Source organism: Gobius niger (assembly GCF_951799975.1).
Source record: "Gobius niger genome assembly, chromosome: 14".
Classification (NCBI taxonomy): Eukaryota; Metazoa; Chordata; class Actinopteri; order Gobiiformes; family Gobiidae; genus Gobius; species Gobius niger.
The window spans coordinates 7238028-7265244 of NC_136865.1; the positions used below are offsets into that span (position 1 = coordinate 7238028).

Below are 27217 nucleotides of genomic sequence, written 5' to 3' on the forward strand. Positions count from 1 at the left end.
TATCACACTACAATGATGACCAAACCTTCTGTTGGTCTGTAAATGCAGTAAATTAGAATAACTGCCTTGTATAAAATTGCTCTCTCAAAATGGCTGCAGTGAATGTCTTGAAATAGGCCTCTGTCTCTTTAAGAACCTCTGACTCTTTCAGACACGCCCCCTCCACACACTGTCTGTGGCATCAGTGGGGAGGGGGCTCTGCTGAGGAGCAGTGGTTGGTTACTCGGCTGGTGACGAAAGCTCGGAGGCGTCTCCGGGAGGTGGGGGCGTTTCTAGGAGGACTCAGGCAAACCTATCCCTAAAATGGCCGCCATCAGAGTTTTTACAGATTACTCAAAAATACGTGAATGTGCCAAGGCAACACTTCAGGCATGTTTTTAATGAGGGAATGACATAATAACATGATGTAAAGCTTGAAAAAGTCGATTTTGCATAATACCCCCCCCTTTAATGTTACTTAAACGTCAAAATTATACACATTGTATTAAATCTGGAATACTTTTAGACTTAGATCCTATCACTTTAGGCTACTGTTGTCACACAGCATCATAACATGCAGAATGTTCCACAGTGAGGCTTTATTTGCAAACTGAGCTGTGAGTGGTCAGTGCTCGGACTGTGCCTGAATGAGCCATGATGAAGTGTCACTGTACCCCTCTCCCTCTTACTATAAACACATGCCATAACTCATCTGCAAATGATAACAATTAACTTTAAATCTCTATTTAGCAGCCATTCTTCTGCTCCGTTAATTTCTCCAATCCTGCGTGATGCTTGTTAAAGACTCGCTGATGGACTTAATTAAAAGATTGATTTTTTTTTTTTTTTTTTAAACCAGCCTACAGCTTCCATTTTCTCACCCGAGTAGAGATTATCCGCATGGGGTTCTCAACTGCTGACTATCACCTTTAAATGTCTTAGGTTATTAAATACTTTAAGTCACTGTAAGTTTATTTTTATAACTTAATATACAGCAATGAAGCCAGAAGCAGTACTAAGTAATAAAAACAACCGGTAGCACATTTTCGAGAGAATTCATTTGTTCTTAAGGCAATGTGAGAGAGTAAGGACTTTGACAAGTGCTTTGAAAATAAAGTGCTCCTTCTCATGACATCAGCAGGTGAGAAGCAAATGTTCTGAACTCTTGATTAGCAAATGGCAAAGTCCTCCTGTAAGTAATCCTGTAGTTTAGACCTCTTCAGATGTTTTGAAATGTGTCCTATGTTTTTTTTTAGTTTAGCAGGTCATACATCAATCTTCTCTCAACTGATAATGCTTCTGAATTTGTTTAAAATCTGCACAGAACCAATTCCCGCTTTCAAAACATAAATTGCGAATCTGATGACAATACTGAAAAAGTTGACTTGGTGAAATCCAAAATCTTTAAGGCTTGAATCCTTAACTAAAACCACTCCCTTCGTCTGCATTCGTCAAAGGAATAGCGACGGCGGTCGCCAATTGGCAGCGCTCGCACACTTAGCGTTCTTAATGATAAGTGCTCCATCTGGCCAGACGCTGGCGAGCCAAAGGCGACAGATGGAATTGTTTTCACAATCTGTTTAAATATGTTGTCGATTTTTCTTCCCCTTTTAAACCCCCGCCACGGAGCAGCGCGCTACGCTACCAACAAGGAAGGGGCCGTTTGTTTGCTGGCGCGAGGACGCGCAGAACCGGGTGGGCACCTGGGAAAGAGGGGCGGGGAGTGGCCTTGGGAAGGTTTCAGAGGAGAGCGCACTCGCCGCCGCGTTCCCGGGCATCGGGAAGGACAGGCTGGTGACGCAGGCGGGAGGATCAACAGCGGAGAAGGCATCACGTTTAGCAGCCAAAGACAAAAGCCTCTTAATTGACGCGTGCGGTTTTCGTTTGAGCACCGCCTTCGCTGCGCTTTTTACCGCACAGACGCAAGCGCACGGTCTGAGGAATCGGGGATTACGAGGTTCTGTCGGTGCTGGTTTGGGAGCGTAGATGGTTTAGTGGTGCAGCAACCGATTCAAAGGCTGGCGGCTGGACGTCATCTCCTGCAAGTGCTTACAATGTTGTTCTGACCTTGGGCTAAATAAATTCTTTCTGTGCTCATTCCAAAATCTGCAAGGGGGCAAAATCTGAAGTATCAACCAAGGCCAAATCAATGTGAGAAATACAGCAAGACATTGAAAGAAATTTGCATAGCAGGGGGGAAAAAACTGCAACTTTTTCTTGTAAGAAGTATCTGTTGTAAGTGTTTGCTAAATTGTATGTGAGATAACGAAATGTAAAGGTATGAAGTGATGTCTGGAGACTCAGCATGAAGTTTGTGTTTTGTGTCTGTATCATTCCGTCATGTCTCCTTCACAGGAAAAAAAGAAGTAAGTGCTTTATTTGTCGTTGTACAATTGTACAAAGGAATTGCATTCAGGTTTTGGGTCGGTCCTAAGCCACTGCAACTGCACTGCCATTTTGGGCTCAAAGGCTAGCTGTTTGTTTTCTTTAAAAAAATCTGGGTCCTTCAAGACTAGAAAGGATTCTCAAGAAGGTCTTTTTGTTGTCTACTCTTAACAAATAAATAAAACGTGATTTCAACATTTGTGCATTAGAGTCACTCCTCATCGCTCCTCAGTCGTGCCCTTGCTTTATCCCTGCTGCCTATTAACCAAAAAGTTGTTGCAATATTTTTTCTGGCCTGATTCAATTAAATTCCAACAAATTCCGATAGCAAAGTTAACACCATCTGTAACACCAGCAGTTAAAAAGAGGATGGCAATAAGAAGGCTTTTGCCTTCTCACTCTCAGTATCCAGAGCAAGACCATAGACTTTTGTAAGGAAGAATGCCCTCAAACTTTGCCAAAGCGGGGGCTACTTGGTCTTAACTCTGTGACTGTTCATTTGTGAGAGGCCCCAAACTGATTTGTATGTGAATATTAACCGGTGAATGTATTGATGACCGTTATGTCTGTGTGTGTTGGACAGCGGACGCGCGGGCAGAAGAGGAAGCGCCTGAACCTGTCCGAGGAGGGGGAAGAGAAAGTGGAGGTTTGTCTTTCATTCCACTCACGTCCCTTACAGCTCCACGTGTCTTCACTCAGCTGTGCCTCCTCACTGCCTTTATTTACTTTCCTGCGCTTATTTGACGAGGTATTACCCACACTCAAGGAATCTTATTAAAATTCAGCCTCGCTTAATGAATTCCCCTTCAACTCGGAGAGGATTCTTTATGAAAACATACTTCCGTCAGGTGGAGTTTTGTTGATGACAGGAAATAAGCCATTCTTGCTGAAATTAGTTTTTTTTAATATATATATATCTTGCATGAGAAGGCTGTAATATGATTTCTGTTATCACCATTTAGTCATTCTCTTTGCTCCACTGAAGCTAAGTATTGTTTTAGTTATGGCAGTCTGCGTGACCGGCAGTCATGAGCTATTAGATCTTTATAAAAACATTTCCCAAATATCATTTTCCTGCAGCAAACGATGATTGCTCTTTGATAGCAATGACGATCCTTCCCGAGGTTTAAATACTAATGCTAATAGCGGATCAGAAAAGCAACAAACGCATACTTTTTTATTTCTCAGAATAACATTAACACTGCTTTTATGATGTTTAGCTTTCCATCCCTCCTGATTTCACTTGGAGCATTACATCTTGTGCTTTATATAATCATTAGTATGTCACACGACATGTTCTAAGGGTGTATTCAGACCAGAAAAGTCCTTTTGTCCGCTTGTTTGGTCTGTCCCAAAAGCTGACTTTTTTTTCTTTTCATTTGCTGCGGTTTGCATTCAGACTGTACTTTTTGCAAGTGAACTATATTTTGTAAACAAATACACGTGTGTGACGATCGATGCTCCCATTGGACAACAAAGACCACAACAAATGAAATAAAAATGAATGTTTGACGCTTACTATGATAATAAAAGAAACGTGAGAGGCTAAACCACTTACCATCAACCTCAGCTTCATGGGGGAAGCTGGTGGACGAAGCGAACAACTGAGACCATTTAGAAGTGGACCGAGACCCCCTGAAAAAGTGGGTCTCAGTCTGGTTCTTTGATCCGAACCAGGATTCGTTTGTTGTATTCACACCTGCATAAAAGGTCTGGACCAGCGTTTGAAACGAACCCTGGTCCGTTTAAAGTGGACCAAACAGTGCAGGTCTGAATACACCCTAACTTTCACACAGAAGAATGTAGAAAGATGAGGTCATGTTTTTGTGGATTGTTGCCGCATCCAAGTGTATTCTGTAAGGTAAAGTCGTCTTGAAGAGCTCTGGTGGTGTTGGCGGAAGATGCAGAGCAGAGTATTTACACAGCTGTTTGTAAAATAAACAGACTTTTTCTTCTTTTAGTGACAGCAATGATAAAGCTGAAATGATCAGATACATGAGCACAATAGATTCATCTGTTTAGAGCAGGGGAGCTAAGCACTTTCAGGTTTATTAGAACACCCTTTTGAATCAATGCAGCTGGACGTTTCCAGACAAACGGCAGTCGTTTCTCAAAGCAAGACAAAGCTCGTGACAGTGGTTAGTGTTGAGACTAATAGCTAGTTTTCTTCTTTTAATGTAAAAAAAAAACAAAAACTAAATTCCCCCTTTATATTGCTTATTTTATGACTTTTTCCTCAGGAAATCAGTAGCGCATTGCGGTCCCTTGTCTATCACATGCGTATGCTTTCACAATTATTGACATGTTTGGTATCCACGTGGAGCAGAGTGACTCTGTAATCCAAATATGGTTATTTCCTTTCTTGAGGTTTTACAACACCGTCTCCACTTTAGCAGCTCCTACAAACGCCACATTTTCCAGTCTTATACTGGACAATATTTTGAAGGTTTTATTCGGATGGATTTATAAATATCAAATTTGTGGCTGACTTACTACATTTTGAACCCCCAAAAAACAGGTAAAATCTTTGATCTAATACATCAACAAAATAAAACCATAAATTCAAACCTGGCTTGAACCATTTTTTAGATTTTTACACATAAATTGTCACTTAATCTACAGCAAAAGTTCCAAGTTGACATCTCTAAATTTTAATAAAAAATAAATGAATCCCTGCAGTCAGAATTTGGGCAGTATTTGCAGGCGGACTGTGAGAAATCTTTAATTTCTGTGTTGAGTGTCCCTGCCCACTAATCTCAAAACGTCAGTCATTTGTGAAACAGATGTGAAAAACCCAAAAAATACTTTGATAATGAGACACAATATACAGCTTGACCTTCACCACTTAAAAAACATCACTAATGCACTCCTGCTTTTTTCGATATAAACCTCTAAAAGCAAGACGACAGGTTATACAGATTTTTATAAAAGGCTCTCCTCCACTGCATTAACCCTCACTATCAACCGCCTCATCTCCCTCCACTCCTTTGACCGCCCAGGCACGCGTCCGGCCGCCACACACACACACACACACACACACACACACACACACAAGGCTCGATGCTAATCTGTTGCGTTTCCATAGGAACCGCTGCCACGGGAACGGCGTCAGCGTCAATCAGCCATCCAGAAGAAGCCCAAAGCGGACGACACCCGGACCGAGTGCACCACGTGTAAAGGGCCCGGCGACAACGAGAATTTAGTGAGGTGAGTGCGGCGTGTTGGAGGAGCGCGCGGGGATATTACTAAACATGGGTGGGCGCGTGCGTGCGTGTGCGTGTGCGTGTGTGTGTGTGTGTGTGTGTGTGTGTGTGTGTGTGTGTGTCGCGGGGGCCGCCATATCCTCCAGATGATTAAAGTTCAGTCTTCATTAGGCTCAGGCAGGGCCGAGGGGGGCCGCCTCCGTAGGGCCACTATATTGACCTGCCACATACATTTGCACACTTCATTAAGGCCTGATGAATAGCACAATTTATTCCGCCGCTTTCATGGGATTTCAGGTGCCGGGCGTCTAATAAACAGCCTTTCTCTTTGACTTTGAAATACCGTGGAACAAAATATCCACGCCAAATGATGATGAGTCTCACCCAAAAAACAAAAAAAAAAAAAAAAAAAGGTCTATACTCGACAGTCTCCCTAAAGACTTCTGTCTCATTAGCGGCAGATGAAATAATTATTCATGACAGCCTTGTTATTGTTTTACAAATCTATTTAGCGATCGCGCTTAAGCTTTCATTTTCTTCTATATTTTGAGTGCTGTGTTTTTAGTACTTTCTTTTTGTTCCTTGTCTGTATCATTACTTTTTGTTGGTTCTATCATGGCAAAGAATGTGTGCACTTTTGATTTACGTAACCTTCAAAACGAAGCATTAACAGAACGATTTTTTGGAATCTAAGCTTGATTGCTTAAAGTGATAGTCTGTAAGTTTGCAAAGTGAGGAGTGATAGCGTAGATCTAATTCCTCCCCTCTTTAATCAGCAGGAAGCCCTTCTTAGTTTGCAAAATGAGGAGAGCAGGAACAGAATTTTCAAAGTTAAGCGATCAAGCTCCTCCCCCCTCCCTTCCTGATTGGACCTGACAGGCTGGTTCACAGGAAAGCTCGTCTCATTGGTCAACGCGGGAGGATGCCAGACTCTGATTAGTTGCTGAGATCCAGCAAATCCAGCAACTCATTTAGACTTCAGACTATCACTTTAAAGAATGTATACAGATATTGAAACTTAAAGCCACACTGTGTAACTTTTTACCTAATAAATAGAATGAAGTACAAGCATTAATCTCATTAATATTTGTTGAAAAATACCTAAAATATGAACAAACAAACTCACCTCTCCCCACACCTGACTGTAAACTTTACCGGGAGCGGGATGTCTCCATCTCGTCTCCATGGAGATGTTGACCAAAGGCAGCCAAATATGAGATTCAAATAAGTTCGCTCCTCATCCAAATCCATTCTATGATTACCCACTGCATTTTCTGTGTTATGTTTTGTAATTGTTGGGATCCAAAATGTTACGCAGTGTGCCTTTAAGAATTAACTAAACCTGCAGTGTTTCATAGCAACAACAAAAGCCAATTCTGTGTTTGCCTTTTGGTTGTTGTTGCAAACACAATAGCAATAATTATTCTTTTTTTTTTTTATTCTGTTGTGTATTTATCATTTCAGTTTTCGTTCTTTTACGTGTGCAGTAAAAATCATTGTACTCCACGCCTTTGTTTCCTTTCACCTGTGCTTTTTTTTTTTGTTCAGTCGCCATCTTCACTCCCACATTCATGTCCTTGGATGTCCCGAGGGTGACTCCAGTGTGTTGTTGTGTTTGTCGGGCGAGGCAGTGGCGGGTGTGAGAGGTCGCTGCCCTGACTCTTTCTATCTTTGCACAGGTTGTGAGAGCCGGGGCAGCCACCTCTCCTCCCATAAAACACTGAGGACAGATGAGACAGAGAGAGGCTTCCACTGCAACAAGCCGGACACCCAAACCGGACCGAGCACTGTCATTGACTAATGCCAGTGCAGCCATAGCGGCGCACTCCCGGATTACAGTTGAAATGTCCAAAGCAGGTGACACGGTCTACGGAGGAATGTTCCATTTTTTATTTCTATTTTTTTCTTCTGAACTTTCCCAATCAACAAAAAGGAAGCAAAGCAGCGAATGCGGCGTCTGTATAACCGCAGAGGATGCTCGGTTTTTTGCTTTACCTCAAAATCCTTTTTTGTTGTTGTTGTAAATCCTTAACATTTTTTTGCTGTGTTTACACCAACGCACACCTAAAGAGTAACCGCTAATAATACGGCGGTTTGTTTCCTGTGTGTACATTCTCAGGCTTGTGGGTCACATTTTGTTTTAGTTTATTCCACACGGCAGCTGTTTTGGTTCGCCCCGCTTTGAGGTTTAAGATTTCATGCACTGTACTGAAAGTGAAAAGGCTGTTCTCTCTGTCTCATTACTGATCTAAACCCAATGCACTTTGAATCTTTGTTCTGAACATTACCAATCAGCTCTATCGATTAGGGTTATCAGCCGCCTGTGGACACGCTCTAGCGCGATCGCTCAGTCTCGAGTGCCGGAGTAAACACAGGGTCACTATGTAAACTGTACTGTTTGTGGTTTGATCTCCGACATCTGTAGTATAAGCCCGTAGATTAGAAATGATGGTTAGATTTAGTTTATTAGTCTGAGTGTAGGTAAATAAGAAAAACAACAACAAAAAAAACAGTCTGTGATGAAATGACAGTTGTCCTGAAAGAGCCCAGTCCTCCGGTCCCTGGCGGTCTCAGTTCGGCGGTTGTCAAAACAGAGCTGTGACGGGGGCTGCTCGAGAGCTGTCAGGCTCGTGTCAAGTGTCAGACTCTACTCTATGGACACCGCACATGGGCCAGTCCCTCCGGGGGCTTTAGTCTGTCCCTGCTGCTCCTCACAGGCAGCACTGTAAAATCATTCCTGATCCTGAGATATAAACGGACACTGTCTTTTATTCTGATTTGGAAAAGTGGCACAAATAATTCCACATAACGGCAATAAGTATAGAAGTATAGCATGCGTTCATTCTATGGGGCACTCATATCTCCCCTTACTATACGTTATTATAGAGTCTTAGTAGCATATACATTTATAACAACTCCCATGTGAGTTTTGGTGGGTAGGTTTGTACATTTCCAATACTGTAGACAGTTGCTGCTGTAAAATGCATGGCCAGTATGGTTTATTTACGCTGATCTTTCCTATATTTTAGAGTAAGTCTTGTGAAATGTAGAATGTGAATGCAGGTCTGTGCTGTTCTGACGTGTGACGTATTTAATAAGAAGCCAAACTTTTGTCTTTGGTGCCTACAGACACGGTTTTACGTTTTTTTTTTATGTATGTATGTTTCTCTACAGAGTTGAACTCTGCTGGTGCTGTTGCCATGATATATTTTTTTTTTTTGGCAGATGTTTGTTTACAGTTGGGTTTTGAGGGCATACACACGCGACGGATACACCTCATCAAAGGATTCAAATGCAAAAGCCTAAAACACAAGGCAGCCTTTTGAAAACAGAATTTACAAGGCCTTTTAAGGGACATTCTTGCGCTCAAAATGTACATCCGCTTAAAGCCACACATTCCAGGTTTTATTTGTTGTGATGTCATGAAAAGCTCAATACGTAAGATACTCATGACCAACCTCCAAATGATCAGCTAGACACAGACAATGCTGTTTCTGCAACGGATTATCACAATATCACATATAGTCCATCCATGTGAGGAGGTGTATCCCGCCGCGTGCCCTGTGTGTGAAGTTCTTTTGCGCTGTGCACTGTCGCCGCTGTACAAAGTCAGAATGTTGAATGTCGTCGTGAAGTGTCTCGCGTCTGTGGCCTACAGCTCTCTGGAACAAAACAAAAAAAAAAAACGAAGAAGAGCTTTAATAAACTCTTGACTTTTTCACCTTATTGCGGCGATGATGAATGAGTGTCACCGGGCTAATTAATTGTTGCGGAGGTGCGGCGCCGGCGGTCCGTTTGTGCGTGTAATGCCCTCTGTCACGTATGATTTATCTCCGGGGAAGTGGCCCTGTTGTCGGGTACAGCGCCTGATCGCCGGAGCCGGCTGGGGGTGTTTCCTATGCGCTCTGAATAATAGAGCCGCAGGTCGGATCTCCAGCAAATCGAATTCGCAATTTCTTCAGGCAAAGGTGACTTATATGGAGAGCAGTGGTTCTCAGGTAATCTCGGATAATTTGGATTGTAATCAAACTATAAAACTGTTCTAACTAGTCATCTCTTCCACAAAAATGGCAATTTCTTCCCATATCTTTCAGCCATACTAAATACTTGTCTGGCCTCATACTGAGCTCAGTGCCCGCGCCCAGATGTATTCAGACCGCTTTAGGCAAGTGGTCTGCGCATTTCCCTGAGCCTGTCGGATAAAACACTTGAAAAGATGTTCAAGCAATGCTCCATTTTCTGCTCCTGTGTGAAAGAAAGCCCCCTCTAGTGTAGTACTGCAGTAGAGGCCTTTTAGGTAAGTGTTTTTTTAGATGTTGGGTATGAATGCAATGTAATAGATTTAATATAGGAATACACTAGACCTGTATCTTTCTTTATGAAAAATGTTTCAGTTAATATCACTAAGAGAAACTCTGAGAAACACTCAGTAATGACAAGTAATGCCCCTGTAAAGACTTAAGTGCTATTTTAACAGCGGTATAAGCAGACTTTTACTTTGGAAAAAGTCTATTTGCATTTCCAACAGTGAATAAAAATTGGTGTCTAAGAAGTTAGAAAATAAGTGAAGTTGGAAAATGTCTGATCTTTTTGTTTTGGCACTGCTGGAATAAAAAGAAAATAGTGTTACAAACATTGGCATTATGTAATTAAACACAACTGTTGCTTTCTCTAATGAACGTAAAGCCACACTGCGGGTCATTGCTGGTTTTATGTTTACAAGAGCCACCAAACTGTGGCAATGCTGATAAATATTTAAAAAGGGGAATGGGATTCAATTCTAAAGTATGCTGACAGTTAGCAGTCCGTGAAACCTTAAAGAGTTCTGTAGCTCGTTCAAAGTATGTTTCTGTTAACATTTAGCCATCAAGAATCACAAATTATGAACAATCCAAAATTATGAACAATCCAAATCACATAAGAAGAAATCAATACTGAATGTTCAAACTTTTTTATTTTTTTTATTTGGATAATAATTGTGTGTAATAATTGGGCGTCTACCATTGATGCGGTGTTATTAGCGGTTTTGGATTAATATGCAGGATTATGAATCACGAAACTCACCTACGTACTGTCCATGTGTTTTTGGACATTTACCTCCGATTGGAGACGCACTCTTTCTCTCTCGTGCGCTGTTCGTAGATTGGTATTGAGGAGACTTCCACATCCCGTGAGTGACGCTGCTCATGAACAGCATGTGATGCAAATAAACAAATCTGATGCCACCAACGGGGGCAGGGGTTCCAGACTGATCCCTCTCTGTATGAAAAAAATATAGAGGGGAATCATTCTGGTCTCAACAGGCTCGTAGGAAAGAGTCATGTATCCTCTGGCCCCTTAGATTGATTTGAGAAATATAACCTTATTAAAAAAAAAATAATAATACATTTTCTCTTGGGGAGGACTCCCAGAGCCCCTTGTTTAGTCACAAAATTACCGCTCGGCTCCCCGTCATGTGACAACAGAATCATCCCGCGATGCGGCAAACTTGCTTACCCGTGATGTAGGTTGTAAATACGTACTTAAATGGAGGAGACGTTCCTGTTTATGAAGGTTAGCCAGTATGTCTTGAAGCTGAAGACTCTAGTTCATTTGATGAATTTTAAAATTGAAAATAGTGCAGCAAATATGAACAAATCTTCATCTAACGATTTATGGCATGTTAGCCTTTAACTTCAGACAAACTCGCCGACCTTTCAAACGCAGGTGTCTCCTCCACAGAAGTATTTATCCGACATCAAGTTTTTAGCACGATAAGATCATCTACCAGGAACTCTCTGTGCGCCACGTAATCTTTAGAAAATATTATTATTCGAGCGGGCCTAAACTAATCTTCATCGGAAATGAATAGGACGACTACAGGTGAAGTAGCGTGACCACATCGTGCAACGAGCCAATTACATATATGTCGGGACAGGCTATGACATCCTAATGCTCAGCTGGACACTTAAAGGAACAGGCCACCGTTTTTCCATACTGAGATATGTTCTTACCTGAGCTTAGACGAGTTCATACGTACCTGTCTGGTCTGTGTGCGTGCCCGTGGAAGAGCTTGGTCGCTTCTAACTTCACGCCGTTTGGAGCCATAGGAATATGCTGGGAGAGGCCAAATGCTAAATCATTGGTCGTTTTGCGTGACTGAGCGCAGGCACAAAGACCAGACAGGTACGCATCAACTCGTCTAAGCTCGGGTAAGAACATATCTCAGTATGTATAATATTTTAAAACATTATCGAAGCATTGTGTGGAAGAAACCCTAATCAAGTGCATGGGAAACGCAAGGTGTGAATTCAAACATTTCATCTCCGCGCAGAAATGCTACGAGTTGAAGCACGGCCAGTTTCCGAACACTCCCATAAAACTGTACGTCTTCACTGTAGTCAACGTTTCTTTTGTACCACTAAAACAAAGCTGCCTCTTCTACTGTGACGTCCAACACTTCTTGCCTCCCGCTCCGGTCGCCCAGACACAAAAAAAGAGAGACATTTTTCTCCTCGACCGCGACCTTTCAGGGGGGTGGTGGGGGGGGAGGCCACGTCTTGAGATGAAGGCAGCCCGGCGTGGAGAACTCGAGCCGGCCCCATCCTTCCACCGGGACAACAACTATCGCCCAATAGTCACGTGGGAAGACAATACCCCCCCCCCCCCCCCCCCCCCCCCGTTCTCTCCTCACCATGACGCGTGTGCCTTTCCTATTACCGCCCTGACACCATGATTTAAACGCCGGCATTTTTGTTTTCGCTGGCTCATCCTTTTTTTTTTTTTTTTTTTTTTTTTGCCTTGGCCCCCCTTTTTCGTAACATAAAAACAGTAAAAGGAGCAAGAGGGAGTTGCCGTGGCTGGTGTGGGAAGTGTAACCAAGCAGCTAAAATCCATTACCATCCCAGTTCCTTTTTTCCCCTCTTTATCCCTCCCGACTTTCTACTCGGCTGCTTCCCCGCTCCCGATTTCCAAACTGCTCTGATCCGCTTAGAACTTGCCTCCGCAGCACCCCGCGAGTCCAATGCACTTCACTTTTTTTTTTTCTTTTTTTTTTTTTTCTTTTTACCCCCACCCCCCCTCCCTTTATCTCTTAATTGATTACTTTGTCACTGACCTTTTGGCTATCTGTTGTGCCGCGCTCTAAGCTGTTTGTACCGTATGGAATTAGAAAAAAAAAAAGAAAAGAAAAAAGAAGAAGAAGAAGCGGTTGAGGAGACAGAGTTTTGTAGCTTTGGCCAGGTTGGACTGTGCCAGTGCCAGTCTGTGCTGCAGCGGCTCTTCTGTACCGGTTCACTGAGGCCCCCTGCTGGAAGATGGAGGCGTTTCTGATGAGTGCTTTTCAAAACGGTGCAGCCACATTGACCAGTTCCTACGATGAGTGCTGGCAGGAATGGAATTGCATTAGGTTCATAATAGTCAATTGTGTTTTAGTTACTATTATACGGTTTCTCTGCTCGTCCAATATCAAACCGATTGTTCTATTCCAATCACTGCAGGTGAGGAGGAGAAACAAAACATTTAGGCATGTTGATTGGAAACTTTTCTTTCAGATAAGTGATGTAAATGACCAAAAAAATAATTGAATAATATTAAATGTTCTTCTATCAAAAAGATAATGCATTTTAATGAATAAAAATGTCAGAAATTACATTATGAAGGCAGTACTAATCGCTACACTGGACAGGTTTATTTTGTTATGTTGGATTTCCAAATGGATTTTCTCATCTGATTTAGTCTTGGCTTGCTGTTTTTAAAATAAAATGAAAAAAAAAAAAAAAGGCTTCCCCGTTTGGATGGTTTAGGATGAAAACGGTAACAAAGCAAATCCCATTTTATTGCCTGACAAAAGGGTTACTAATTTTGATCCTGCACAGTTTTTAACTTTAATGACTGTATTTATCAATCTGTTTTTCAAGCTACAGTTTGTGAACAAAGCCAATTTCACATTATTGCATTAGCTCACGTCAGGGGGCTGCGACGTTCATTACCAAAAAGAGTCATTTTGGCCCCTCTTCCACCAAAGGAATATAGTTTGGAGCCGCAAAATAGCACAGCTCATTTACACTGCGTTCCAAATTATTATGCAAATGACATTTTTCTAAGATTTTCTAAATTGTCAATTCAAATGAGAGTCAGCATAATTTTCAAGTCTTTAACTGGTAGAGGATCATTTAAATGTGGTGGAAAAAATGTCCTAGTGATAACAGTATTTTTTTCAAAAATAAATATAGTAAAAACCTCAAAACCTACTGTTCCAAATTATTATGCAACTCATCGTTTCAATACATTTTAAAGCTTGTAATTAACTGAAAATGGTCATTTGTGGAATTTGTAGCATTAGGAGGTCATATTTAATTAAATCAAAAGCTATTTCAATCAAAAAAGTATTAACAGGTCAAGTTATATTTTGCCATAGGAGCCCTTCTGTGATAGCAGCTTCAAAATTCTTAAATCCATTAAACTTGTGAGTTTTTGTAGAGTTTCTGCTTGGATTTCTTGGATGTCAGAATAGCCTCCCAGAGCTGCCGTTTGGATGAAAACTGCCTCCCACCCTCATAGATGTTTTTTTTGTTGAGGCCCCAAAGGTTCTCAACAGGGTTGAGGTCAGGGGAGGAGGGGGTCCACATCATGAGTTTCTCTCCTTTTATGCAGCCAGTGATGCAGAGGTATTCTTTGCAGTATGACATGGTGCGTTGTCATGCATGAAGAGGATTTTGTTCGGGAAAGCACAGCTCTTCTTTTTGTAGCATAGAAGACAGTGGTCAGTCAGAAACTCCACATATTTTTCAAAGGTCATTTTCACACCTTCAGGGTTCCTAAAAGGGCCTAAAGGGACCGACCAGCTCTCTCCCTTATGATTTTGGTCCAAAACATGACTCCGCCACCTCCTTGTTGACGTCGCAGCCTTGTTGGGACATTGTGGCCATTCACCAACCATCCACTACTCCATCGATCTGACCATCCAGGGCTACACGGCCTCATCAGTGAACAAGACTGTTTGAAAATGAGTCCTCATGTATTTCTGAGCCACTGCAGCCGTTTCTGTTCATGAACATTCAATTAACCGTTTAGGGGAGGCCCGGATAGAAGGTTTATGCACAACTGCAGCCTCTGGAGGGTCCTACACCTTGATGTTCGGGAGACTCCAGAGGCACCAGCAGCTTCAAATATCTGTATGCTGCTTTGTAGCATCTGTTCTCTTAATCTGATGTGTTTGTCTTGGCAGAAACCGTCCATATTGTGCCTTTATCTGCACAAACCGGAGTGTGCTCTGAATCATCCACAAATCTCTTATCAGTATGATGATTATGCTTAATCTTTCATGAAATATCAAAGGTTTTCATACCTAGACCAAGGCATTCAACTATTTCACGCTTTTCATCAGCAGAAATACCCTTTTTCTTTCCCATATTGCTTGAAAATGATGATCTGCATAATAAAGTGGAACATCCTTTTTCAGTAGTTTTTCCCTTAACTGGGCTTAACCTGAAAACTAATCATCCCAGGTCTCTGAGATTAATGTCAGTGATTCATAGAGCCCCGAGACACGATACCATCCATGAGTTTTATTATTATTGTTTGTTTTTTTACCTTTTTGACACAAAAATCCAATGTGCATAATAATTTGGAACGCAGTGTAGTTTGAATATTTTGTTTAATTTTACCTGTTCCAACAATGGAATACAACAAACAGAAGTGCAGTCTACATGTGCCTACTTTGGAATAACCTAAATTTAACAGTGAACTATGCAGGCCTTTTTACGTCCGTCCTATATTTGTGTAAAATTAAAACAAAAACTTGCACACAATATAGCTACATATGTTTTTAGATTTTCTTTAATCTGCCCTTTCCTCGTCTTTACATGGCCGCTCTGTTTCTGCCTGAACCTGAACTCCCACTCTTCTTAGGCCATTGCTTTCGAAGTGAGACTCTTTCGTGTCCCAACTGCGAATAAGCCAGACCCTGATGGGCTAATAAAGGCCTCACCCGGACAAAGCTTCCCTCCATCGGCGACTCCATTCATTATATCTTCCCCAATGATAAAAACAATGGGCCTTTTTGAATGTAGCAGCCGGGCCGCAGTAAATCAAAAAAAAAAAAAAAGGTGCTGGTTTGCAAAGTCCAATAATGCAGTCTTTTCCGCGGCTGGACACCGGCGCACTCTGTCATGGATGGGAGTCAATGGGCCACCGCTTTGTTCCGTATCGATCGGCGTCACGTGACCACTCCCCGGGGTAATTGCATTGCCCACTCGTGATAAATTCTCAGCCTTGTTTCAACAGCGCCAACCGCGGTGCAAAGAAAAGAAGTTTTGTCGGCCACACACTCGCTGTCGATACCTGGATGCACGAGTGGCGCGGGCACAAAGCAGCATCGATAGTGCGTCTCATTATTAAGGCTAGTTGGCTCAGTAGTTCATTTCTTTTATCTTTAGACACTATTTATTGGTGTGGTGATCTGGATTAAGTTGCCAAAGTTACACAATGCCAATTGCTTTTTTTTGTTTTTTACTTGTTAAAAGTGAGAAAATACATTTACAAAGGGCACAATGACTGCTATTAATTTTTTTGGTAATCTTATGCTATTTTTTCATTTTTAGACGCGACTTTTGTATGTTTTGCAAATGTCACCACTAGAATCATGGGGTTGATGCTGCTTCGTCAGGTCAGGTTCGTACCCGTACTTGTGCTGGAGACATGCCAAGCCTCACCAGTCCAAAACCACTTTCCCCAAAATGCAACAGAACGGGAAAAAAAGGATTGCCAACTTGCATTTATGAAAACAAATTATCCAAATATGGAGAGTTTTCTGCAAATAGAGTCATTTCTAAGTCCTGTGTGATGAATTTGTACCTTTTAATTTGCTCAATGAATGCCTCTTATGACCTGACCCTCTGACCAGACAAAGTTCTCCTTCTTTGGGGGCAGCACTTTCCAGTCAGACCAGTCGGATGACAAATACGTATGTAAAAGACACAATCCAGATGTTCATTTAAAGCAAGACAAAAGAAATGATGCAAGAACCATTAGCAAAACTTTATTGCTTTCAACTATCGAACCACAAATATGTTTTTGTTTTGGCCCGCTAGGAAAGAAACTTTGGTGTCCCCTTGAGTAGAGAAAGTCCATCTACCCAGGCTTATATATAAATTGACCTCAGTATGTTGCCAAAATAATACCTATGGGGAAAATGTCTTGGCAATATCACCTCACTGCTCTCAAACTCATTTTCTCATCACTGTCTTTATAATAACTTTGCACTGAACATATTACAGAAGAATCCAAAGCTGGCCTGAAGCTACATGCGGCTAACTAATCGAAATTAATGTTTCCAGGAAATCAAATGCTATTATGGCCAAGACCTTCACAGACCTAAATAAAGCTTTAAATGCAGTTTCCGGAGTTGAAACTTAATCTAAATTGAGTCAAAATGACAAATTAAATGGCCATAATAAGCAAACCACACAATCGTCTGTCAATATTTAGCTGATAAAATGCCCTCCGCAATGAACAAACTACTGAATCTTTATGTGGCCCTGATGTACAAAAACAGAGGCTAGCCTATACCTCTACTTGAGTACCGTAACAATGACTTTGAAGTTTGACTTTGCACTATAGATAGCCACCAACCAGGATAAAATCATTTAGTTTAGTACTTTACCTTACGTACCTGAATTCTTGTAGATTATGTTCATCATTCAGGCATTTAGTGCGCATTTGGTGGCTAACTTCCTGTTGGCCAGTGTGGGGTGAAACTACTTCCTGTCCACATTTGAATGTAATTTAAGAATGAATTAAGATTTAAAGGTCAGAAGAGAACTTAAGCAGAGAAAAAGCCGAGTATTTTTTCATAAAGATTAATTCAGATTGTGACGCTATTGTAACATGTGTTAGCATCAAATGAATGTTAGCCTTAAGCTTCGTGGCGCAACTGGTGAAAATTACACCTTAAGACTTTACAACATGTAAAGTGAATGTTACTTTTGGTCACAGCCTTTAATATACCGTTATTTAGCGTGTTTTGAATTATATCCGGAGTGAAGAAACATTCATACTACATTAGCATCTTAGTAGCTAACCATTAGCCGTTTTGTTGACGTATAACTTTATTCCGCTGGAACGCTCTTAGCTCGCAAGTTGTAATTTTCAAGCAAGTGGGGAAAATCCCATTGGGCAGTTGCTTGGAACGTAGCATTGGAGCGGTCCAGCTGAATAAACTTGTATCTAAACAAAGCGGCAAGCTAGCAGTTCTAATAAGGTGCTATCGTTATATGAACGTTTCTTCACACCAGACAATCCACAAATTCCACAACAGCACAAAAAAAATCTTTCTTTTCTTTTCTGTTTAGCTGATCACATCTAAATGTATTGACACCCTAATCAGCGCGTCGTGATTAGAATTCACGAGTGAAATGCCTCAAGATGAATTTGGAATCGGACATCGTCGTGACAGGTACTTTAGGCGGAGTATGACATCAAACAGGGCTGATGCGAGGCCGCTGTTCACCGCTGGGTCAAGGGGAGGCGCTGCGTGGGGGGTTTGGGGGGGCGCCTGAAAACTTCACACAGAGATTAAAGGGGATGAAAGCGGACACTGAAGGCAACACGTGTAGCCGACAAAAGCGATCAATCTGCCGGGCCTCCAATAAGATTACATCAATCAATAGGCTCTCTTATGAGTGATTGGATTCGGTCCGCTACTGAAGGTGCGAGCGAGGGCTGTATGGGGAGGTGGGGGGTGGGGGGGGAGAGACGGCGTTTGGTCCAGCTCAATTTTCCCAATGATTAAAGCAAGGCCAAATTGCTTAGATAACATCAAGGACCTTGCTGTGGCGAGGTGGGTAAGGGCAGAGAGGTAAACATAGCTACACGCAGAGTTGGGCTCAGGCTGGAGGGCGTCAAATCTGCCATTCAACGATAAGTGAAGGAAATTTCAAATCGATTTTTAATGGGGGAAAAAATGAGCAATCTCAAATATTGAAAGCCACATTCCAATCCCATTCCATTGCCCTGTAGTTTTGACTCCTACAAAATGAAATGTTTGTGTTCTCGTGTTTGTTTAGCAGTTCATTCTCTGTCGCTGTGGCAACCTGTCAGGAGCGCCCAGGGAGTGATCTGAAGACAGGAGTTGTAGCGCCCAGGTTTTAGGATGATGGGGGAAAACCAGAGCACCAGGATGAAAGGCGCCGAAACTCAGGAAGAATACGCCAACTTCTAAGGATCTTGTTACAGTGAAGTGAGCGCGCTAACCAATAGGACTGGGACGATGCATCGCAATATGTTCAGATGTGATTCATATGACCTTGAGAAGGAATTTCAATACGTTGAACCAGAATGAAAACTAATGTTAATCAGTCTGAAGTTGAGTGACGTCCAAAAGCCGATTCAGTGTGGCTGTGGTTGTAATACAAGACTTTCTTTAACCTCTTGACCCCCACATGAAGCGAGCACATTTTCTTCAGTTTGGCATTACCCAAAAACTAAAAGCAAAAAAGTGGCAAAAGAGCGACAAAAAACGTGTCCGAAAAGCATAAAAGAAGCCATGATACGGACAAAAATGAGATGGAAAAAATGACAGAAACACTACAAAAACTGAAAAGCAACTAGAAAGCCACTATCAAGCTTCAAAAAGGGGAGAAAAATGTGACGAAAACAAAAACGACACCACGAAAAAGCTACAATCAGTTTGGTAGGTCTTAGCTTTCAAATGAGGCGTTACACTGGTCTATAGGCTGTAAGCTCCAGTCAAGTAACCTTTAGATTTGGTAAAGCTCAACCGGAGGAAGTGCGCTCGGTCAAGGCGGGTGGTTTAAGAGATTAACTTTAACTATATCAATCGACAACCAGGCTAATATAAACGCATTGAGTGCCAATAACTTAAAAACGTGATTTTCGCTCCCATGCGTTGAGTACCAAAAACGGAAAAACTCGTTATTGCGTTTTGTTTTGTTTTTATTACAAAACTAGACACTCTAATACATCTTATGTGCTATTTTGGTAGCACGTAGAATTAAACTGTTTTCACCTACGGAGAGCTTAGATTCTCGTCTTTCAAACGAGCCACAGCATATGTCCATAGCTATAACACAGAATATGCTGTGGTGCTACAAATATCATGAAAAATGGTCTGGATTGTTGGCACTCTAGTGTGGTACTCAATGGGTTAAGAATAGTGACACCAGCCCCATATGTTTTTGGAACAATACAATACGCCTCACGATACACGGGGGCCGATACGATTCGGATTGCGATACTTGTATAGAGTCAATAAGAAAATAGAACTCTTTGCTTAAAATGATTGGGAAAGCAAGCGCTGAGCGAAAGTTCTTAACCAAATCACCAGTCTGTTAAAGGAATAGGCCACCGTTTTTACATACTGAGACATGTTCTTACCTAACCTTAGACGAGTTAATATATCCCCGTCTGGTCTTTGTCCGTGCGCTCTGTCACGCAAACGGAGCACATACGCAGCCTCTCCCACATGTCATATAGCTCCAAAAAAGCTCACGATAGAAGCTACCAAGCTATTCCACGTGTTCCCTATTTAAATAAAGTTACGTGAAGTGTTTTCATGCGAAGTATATTTACACAGAAATGTAACATGTCGATTTTATAAGCAGATAAAAAGGGGTACTATATTGTGAGGCGTAATGATACGAGGAGCAAAACGTAGTAACTCCCAAAGACTTCCCCCGCTCACTTCCGTCAATAACCTTTAGGAGTTACTGCTAAGGTTAGGTAAGAACATATCTCAGTATGTAAAAAACGGTGGCCTATTCCTTTAAGTCTGACACTGACAGACTGGCTTTGAAAAGTGAAAAGGCTCATTAAAAGCATGGCATATTAATACAAGCCTTTTCCATTTTCCTTCAGCACCAAAGCTGGAATCACCAATTCTGATCCACACAGCCCTTCCGTCTTTTCACAACACTTCCCGGTCGTATTTACCTTTGGTCTGACCTCATGTGGTTCTCCCTCTCACTCATTATGCCTCCATCAACCGGGTATAGCTCTTTTTCTTACCAGCTTAAGCCCTCACAGCGGGAGCCTCGGGTCCATTTGCGAAGAGCCCGGCTGAAGTGTAATCAGCGTCGGAGTTATGGAGACCTCCCTTTGGCGCTGATACGACCGCGGCTATAAAAGAGGCCGTAACACCTACTTACTGTTTACACATTCTCCGCGCTAGATTGAACAAAATCGCTAAAGAACTCCCTAATTAGCGCAGATAATTGGCACCTCATGAGTTGTAGCGGTATAAGGTAACAGCTGCCGCGCATTAGTGATGTTCAGAGGCAGGTGGAAGATAGGAAATTCCCGCGCCCTCCTGTTGCCTCGTCAACGGAAGACAAATGACCCGAAAGTTGGCGCGCCTCAAACGCTCCTTTTGTTCTGAGCAATTGATTAACCATGAATCTGAGGTGGGAACTTTTCAATAGCGCCGCTGGATTCTCAAGAAGATTTTCCTTTTTCCGCTTTATTTCCACAATCATGGCTTTCCTAATTACTTTACCTTAATGAACCCATTGTGTTGTGTTTGGCTATCAGCGTGAAGATCTGTGGATTGCGCAGTGAGCCACACGCTGGGTTTTGGGAGTAGGGGGACGCCGGCGATAACCATATTGAGTTTTGATCAGGGTTTAGCGCCGAGCGGACGTCTAAAAGGCCAATTGTGTTTGGCCTGGAACAAAAAGAAAAGAAGAAAAGCTAATTAATCTCAGAGAGCGGAGAAGTGCAATGGCGTGAATGCAGTCGTGTGTGCGCGCGGCGGAGTCGAATTAAGCAGGTCAGTGCTGATGCGGGGAAAACATGGCGTGTAGAGTTCACTGAAGCGAGCAGGTTTGTGGGCAGCTACACGCAGGTATGCAAACCAAGCTTCCATCCACACTGACGGTTTTCTTTATTGAGGCGGCACGGTAGCACAGTGGTTAGCGCTCGAGCTTCGCTGCTAGAAGGTCTGTGTTCGATTCCCACGTTTGTTTGTCTGTTTCTGTGTGGAGTTTGCATGTTCTCCCCGTTGATGTTCTTTTTCATTGCTATTTTGTCACATTTTTGTTGGATTTTTCTCACTTTTCCATCGTTCCATCGCGTTTTCAACCTTGTTTCCTTCTCGCTTTTGTGATGATGGGTCAAAGAAGTCGTGTTACTCGAGGCCAAGGTCGAAGATCATTTGTAAAGCACATTTAAAATACAGTCGACACTGCCCGAAATCCTGTACAAGTTTCAAAACAAGAAACAAAGATATATATATATATACATATATATGTACATTAGTACGAAAAAAGTATTTGGAAGGTTCAACTCAGCTCATGTTGAAAGCCAGTGCATAAAGGCGCATTTTTAAGAGTGGCTTAAAGCGGTCAATGGATGAGATTGATCGAATGCTCACAATAATCTCCTCTCAAAAATATTTGGTTTTATGTGGACAGCACCCTCTTCTGGAGGAGTTTCCCCGACATTCAGAATACCTCTGGGGGACAGCCACGTGACTAAAATAAGTCCAGGATAGAATCACAAAGCGTCTATCTGTTGTATGAATGTCTCTCACAAGACATTTGTACAATGGACTCCCATCACCACATTCAAATCTCGACTAAAGACTGATTTATTCATGCACACTATCCCACATAGTCTTCTGTATTTCTCCTACCATATTATTGAACTTCTGCCATTCCACTGCTAAAATTTTATGGTTGTACCTTCTGGGCCTTGTTTCAAACCGGGGTGGACCGTGTAATCTATATGGCATTAAGAGCACATGTCTTTCAAAGGGGGGGTATTATTCAAAATTGGACTATTCAGAGCTGTTTGTCCTGATCCAATGCTGTTCCCTCATCAACAACTATCTGGAATTGTGTTTTGAGTAGTGGTGGGCCGTTATCGGCGTTAACGTGCTGCGTTGAGACTCTTATTGGGCGATAAAAAAAATATTGCCGTTCTCTATTCTCAAAGCTGGGTTGGGAGCTGGGTCTATACTCTGCAAGCTATGATGACTTTCACCGTGATATTTTATGGTCAGCACACATTACACGACTTTTATGCCCAATTTGGGACGCACAGGAGAAACGTGAGTGAATATAGCGTCTCCAAAGCGACACACAGAAGCAGCGGCCAATGACAGAGTGAAAACAAGACAGAAAAACACTGCGGCGCTTCCCTCTTTCGAAAACAGCGACATAAACAACTCATTTCATGGCCACAGTCCCACACGAAACAGCGCAACTTTATCACCAAAAGTTCACGAGAGCCTTGTCCAGGTAAATTTCAACCGCGAGCAGAGTTTAACCGCAGCACTTACGGAGTTTGGAGACGAACTTTCATGCTCCTCTTCTCCGAGTCCGTTAGCTTCTCTTTCTCCGCTCCCCGCTGTCTCCTCCAGGGCTGATGTCCGTCTCCTTTTCTTATTAAATCCAAAGAAATACGTCCCGCATCTTCGTGTTGTCGACGTTTATCTCATTTTGACACAACTATCGCCAGGTTGAAGCTCGTAGTAGCAGCAGCTGCAGCAGCATGAACTGCGTTGTTGTGACAGTGATCACGTGACACTGTTGACCAATCAGGAGACGCGCACATGTTTCCCACGCTCACATACAGAGGCCTATATTTTCTGATCTGGTAAAATGGCCCACATTACCCGTAAATAAATACTTGGGGACTCCTGCCACAACTGTCCCATGCGAGAGACTTTTTTCTGTAGCAGGTCATAGTTGCAGAAGAGGAGATTTAGTTTGTCACCAGAACATTGATTGACACAAAGCTACTGACTGTAAACAGTTCATCAGGACCTCTAATGTCGGCCTGCAGTTCAAAATTAATGTTTAACTGAATAAACAGTTAGTAAACACAAGTGCATCTTCTTGAACATTTATTATTTTCATCACCAATTATCATAGTAGAACGTTCTCAAGCAGTTTGTGATGCATTTTGGAAACAGGAGATGAGCCCCTGGTCTAACGCACCAAAGACTTACTTTTAGTCATTATTTGGGTAGCACATATATACTGAATGGCTTTGGCAGAATTCAAGCGAGCCATTTTAATCTAGATTAATTTCAAAATTAATCTAGATTAATCTAGATTAAAAAAAATCATCTATGCCCTCCTCTAGTTTTGAGCCATTCACGCATGTTTAATTCTTCTGCAGTAACTATTTGAAGTGTCATGGCGCCTGCTCGTACAATGCTTCTCCATTTTCTCCATTTTTAACCAACAAAATGGAAGATAGATCTTGTGTAAGAAAAAGCGCAATTCCCGCCAAAAGTATTTTTCCTTCTGGGACATATAAAGCAAAGGCGTAAAATGATATTATGTTATCTGTATATTTTAATCCGTCTTTTGTAGCCTCGTCTGTATTACTTCACAATCACGCAGCTCGGACGTGATTTATTCTTCTGTATATCCCAGTCTACCTCTCCATAGTAGAACTGGAAGCCTCTCCTCATCAGTTTGCATTGACAGAACGCACCGTAAATATGAAGCCAAATACCAGCGCTTACCTTCTGTTAGCAGCAGTTGTTTATGCCATACTTCAGCATCAGCAGCATTCTCCAAAGCTCCAAGCGCCTCGGGGCCACAAATCTACTGCGCCGCTCTCCAAAACCCACTTCAGCAGTTCCTGCGAAGAGTCCGCCTGCAAAACACTATATTAAACTGGGAGACACTTCCACAGGAGGGATTTTCGACAAGTTGCAACCAGTTCACTCAGCCACTCCATACTTCAGCTTTGAATCGTCTATGTGGTACTGCAGTCAAGCATGCTTTACACAGACTGCTGTTTTTAGTTTAATGCAGTTGATGTGGGCTGTATTATGGCAAAACGGTTAGAACTTCTATCCCACTTCAAGTAGGTTCCGAGTTTGAATCCTGGTGTATTTCGGGAGCCTGGTGAGACGCCTGCCTGTCTCCATGTGTTGTATGCAGCGTAAGATACTCTGGTACTGCATTCTTTAAAAGTGCCTTCGAGGTGGGACTAACAGGCGCAGAACCACTTAGAGAAATGTGAGTGTGTACCTGTTTATTACTTTTAGTGCAAGTGGAGAGGAACCCGCTGCAGATGAATTGAAACAAAATGACTAATCGAGGGGAAGGCCTTATGAGATACTATTAACTTCCTCCTACTCCCTTTGAGCAGCACTGCACTAAAGAATCTGATGTTTTGAATATTTCTGTAAATTATTTATATATACTATACCTGTATGCATCTTTCTGTGTTGCTCAAATAAACTAAACTGAAAAGTATTTTATTTTGAAGAAGCTTTTAAAGCAGTCATTTTTCAGCTCTTCCATTTCAGAAGCAGAAGGAGATGACAAAGAAAAATCTGTTGTAGCTTCCATTTTGAATGTTTTGGCTTAAACATTTCAGGCTGTCATTGGTCCAGCCAGAATGTTCCAGAGGGAAGTCCAATCTCTTTGGAGCATACCAGACGGTCTTGCTCTGTATAGAATACAGGCTTGCCTGGCTGTCTCGGAATTTTTACAATTAGTAGTTGAGAGTTACTAGATAAAAGCCCATTGGTCAGGGCAGTCATGTGTCTGGACCTTAAGACCTATTCACACGGGATTAGAATTACCAAGGGGCTTCGTAAAACTGAATTTACCTGCGAACGTCAAACGACCGTTTCATACGGCGGCGATTCAAATACTTTTTCCGGAAATGAAGGACAGATAACGGTGAATGATGACAGCACTCCTTTTATTCATTGGTGTTAGTATGTTTGTTTGTGTGGGCTTTGCTTTAGCAACAAAAGCCATATTCTTACCGCATGCTATTACAAACGAAGGTAGTTTCTCCTTCAATCCCTTCGCTCTGATGCCTCCTCCGTCTAAACTTTGCAACAAACTTAATCACTGGCAGATTTGCATGGGCGTAGAACCTCTGAGATCGTCACTCAGCTGTTTTAGTATGTTTTAGATTGAGGTCCTGGGCTATTTTAACCCCATACAAATAGGGCCCTAGACAATGCCGCAGTGGTTGACACCAAGAAGGACCTGGGTTCGATTCCTTGGCATTTCCAAAGTCCCTTCTTTCTGGCTTTGAGTCCCCCCCAGACGTGAATAAATCTCCCGTGCCCCTTTTCAAATGCTTTGTCCTGTGTCCTGCCTGTCTCTCGTCATCTATACCTCATCCTCTTGGCCACCGTCAAAACTGCCACCATATTGTGTTTGTCTGCGCGGCCGTCCGATCTGACGCCATCTCTCCGCCTAATCTGTTTCCGCACGCACTTCCAGCTCTCCGGGCTGCGGCCGCGGAGCCCTCATAATTGATACCTGAGCTCTTGGGCTCATAAATCATGTCCGGACAGGTTCTTGGAAGGAGCCTTTAATGGGATTTCAGCATATTCATAGCCCGGACAGCGGTGTGAAAAGACTGCGTATCCTGGTTAAATGAGATAGATTCAGCGTAGAGCCGCGCTGATCGCCCGCAGAAGAATAGAAAAGGCTGGATCCGACTGTCAGGAGGATGTGGGGTTAGCAGAGCCGCACTTTTCAAATGACGGCGGTGTTGCTGTTGTTATTGTGCTCCTGAGTATACCGAGACGGGATTTAGATGTAATAATGTGAGCAAATGCCAATACTTACTTATCTGTATTATCTGTAGTTATTGGAAGGTTGCAAGTCAAATCGTATCCTCGATGCCCAAGCACAAGTCATTGTTTCTAAATTGCCTTCTCTTCTGCATTCTAGACGAGATCTCTTTGAACATTCTCCTGGTCTTGGGCTAAGTGTTTGTAACGTTTGACATCAAAGGTTTGGAGTGTAAGTTTTGGGCCACAGCATAGTCCAGAGCAACGTTGGTGGGACTGAAACAGCAACAGAAGATGTATGCTGTTTCTATTTAGTTTGATTTTAATGGGAGTAAGAGCATGTGATACTAGGGTGGCCAGACATCCCAGTTTGCCCGGAAATGTATCCAAAACCATCTATTTGTTCCAGTTTTGCATAAGCTTTGTCCCAAGTGCAGTGTTTCTTTTATACCTGCAACATAATGGCTTTTGTGCAAATATGTGCATCAAACTCAGTGGTTTTTTTTGTTACCATTGCACTTATGGAAAGCACTTTGGTTCAGCGGGTGCTGTTGTAAAGCGCTATACAAATAAAGGTTGATTGATTGATTGATTACCAAAATTCACACAGAGTAAAGGGTAAGCACATTTTAAATTTAAATAAAACCTTCAACATTTTAAATTGAGTGACAAATCAATGACTAACAGTGGTAGACTTACTCTAAGTCTATACGTTTGTTAAGTAATGATGTCATCGCTCTACTTCCTGGTCCAACGGAGCTTTAGCCCTATTCACTCTGATGGGATTTAGCTGATTTTAACCTGTTGTAGAGCCGACTACAAGGATCTTTTTTAAACATCTGATCAGACTGAAATATTACATTTACTTATTATCAAATTGTTTTTTTTACATACACAGTGAAGGCTTTTTTCAAATATCTTCATTTTACCTGGAGAAATGGTGAGCCCCATGACCCGGCAACGGACAAGTGGAAGAAAATGGATGGATGGAAATGGTGAGCTGTATAGTTCGAATGAGGTGTTAAACAGTTTTTGGCTTTTTATCAGTTGTTATTTCAGCAGGAGATTCAGATGAAGTTGCGTTTTTTGCTGTGTTTATCTATGGAACTCTCAGCAGTTTAGACTCGGAGGCAGCTACCGTATTTTC

General features: G+C 42.2%; 1 protein-coding gene across 3 annotated transcripts in view; it reads left to right on the top strand.

Annotated features, from left to right (window-relative positions):
* phf14 (PHD finger protein 14) overlaps nt 1-27217 on the top strand; it is a 93966-nt gene that overhangs the window by 38951 nt on the left and 27798 nt on the right. For 2 of the 3 annotated variants that reach the window (XM_079571222.1, XM_079571223.1), the window contains exons 16-17: nt 2948-3010; nt 5450-5571. In XM_079571222.1, coding sequence (XP_079427348.1) covers nt 2948-3010; nt 5450-5571 — 185 coding nt within the window. Of the gene's footprint in view, nt 1-2947; nt 3011-5449; nt 5572-7246; nt 7579-27217 lie in introns of those variants that run through there. The other variant, XM_079571224.1, reaches the window with a different exon arrangement.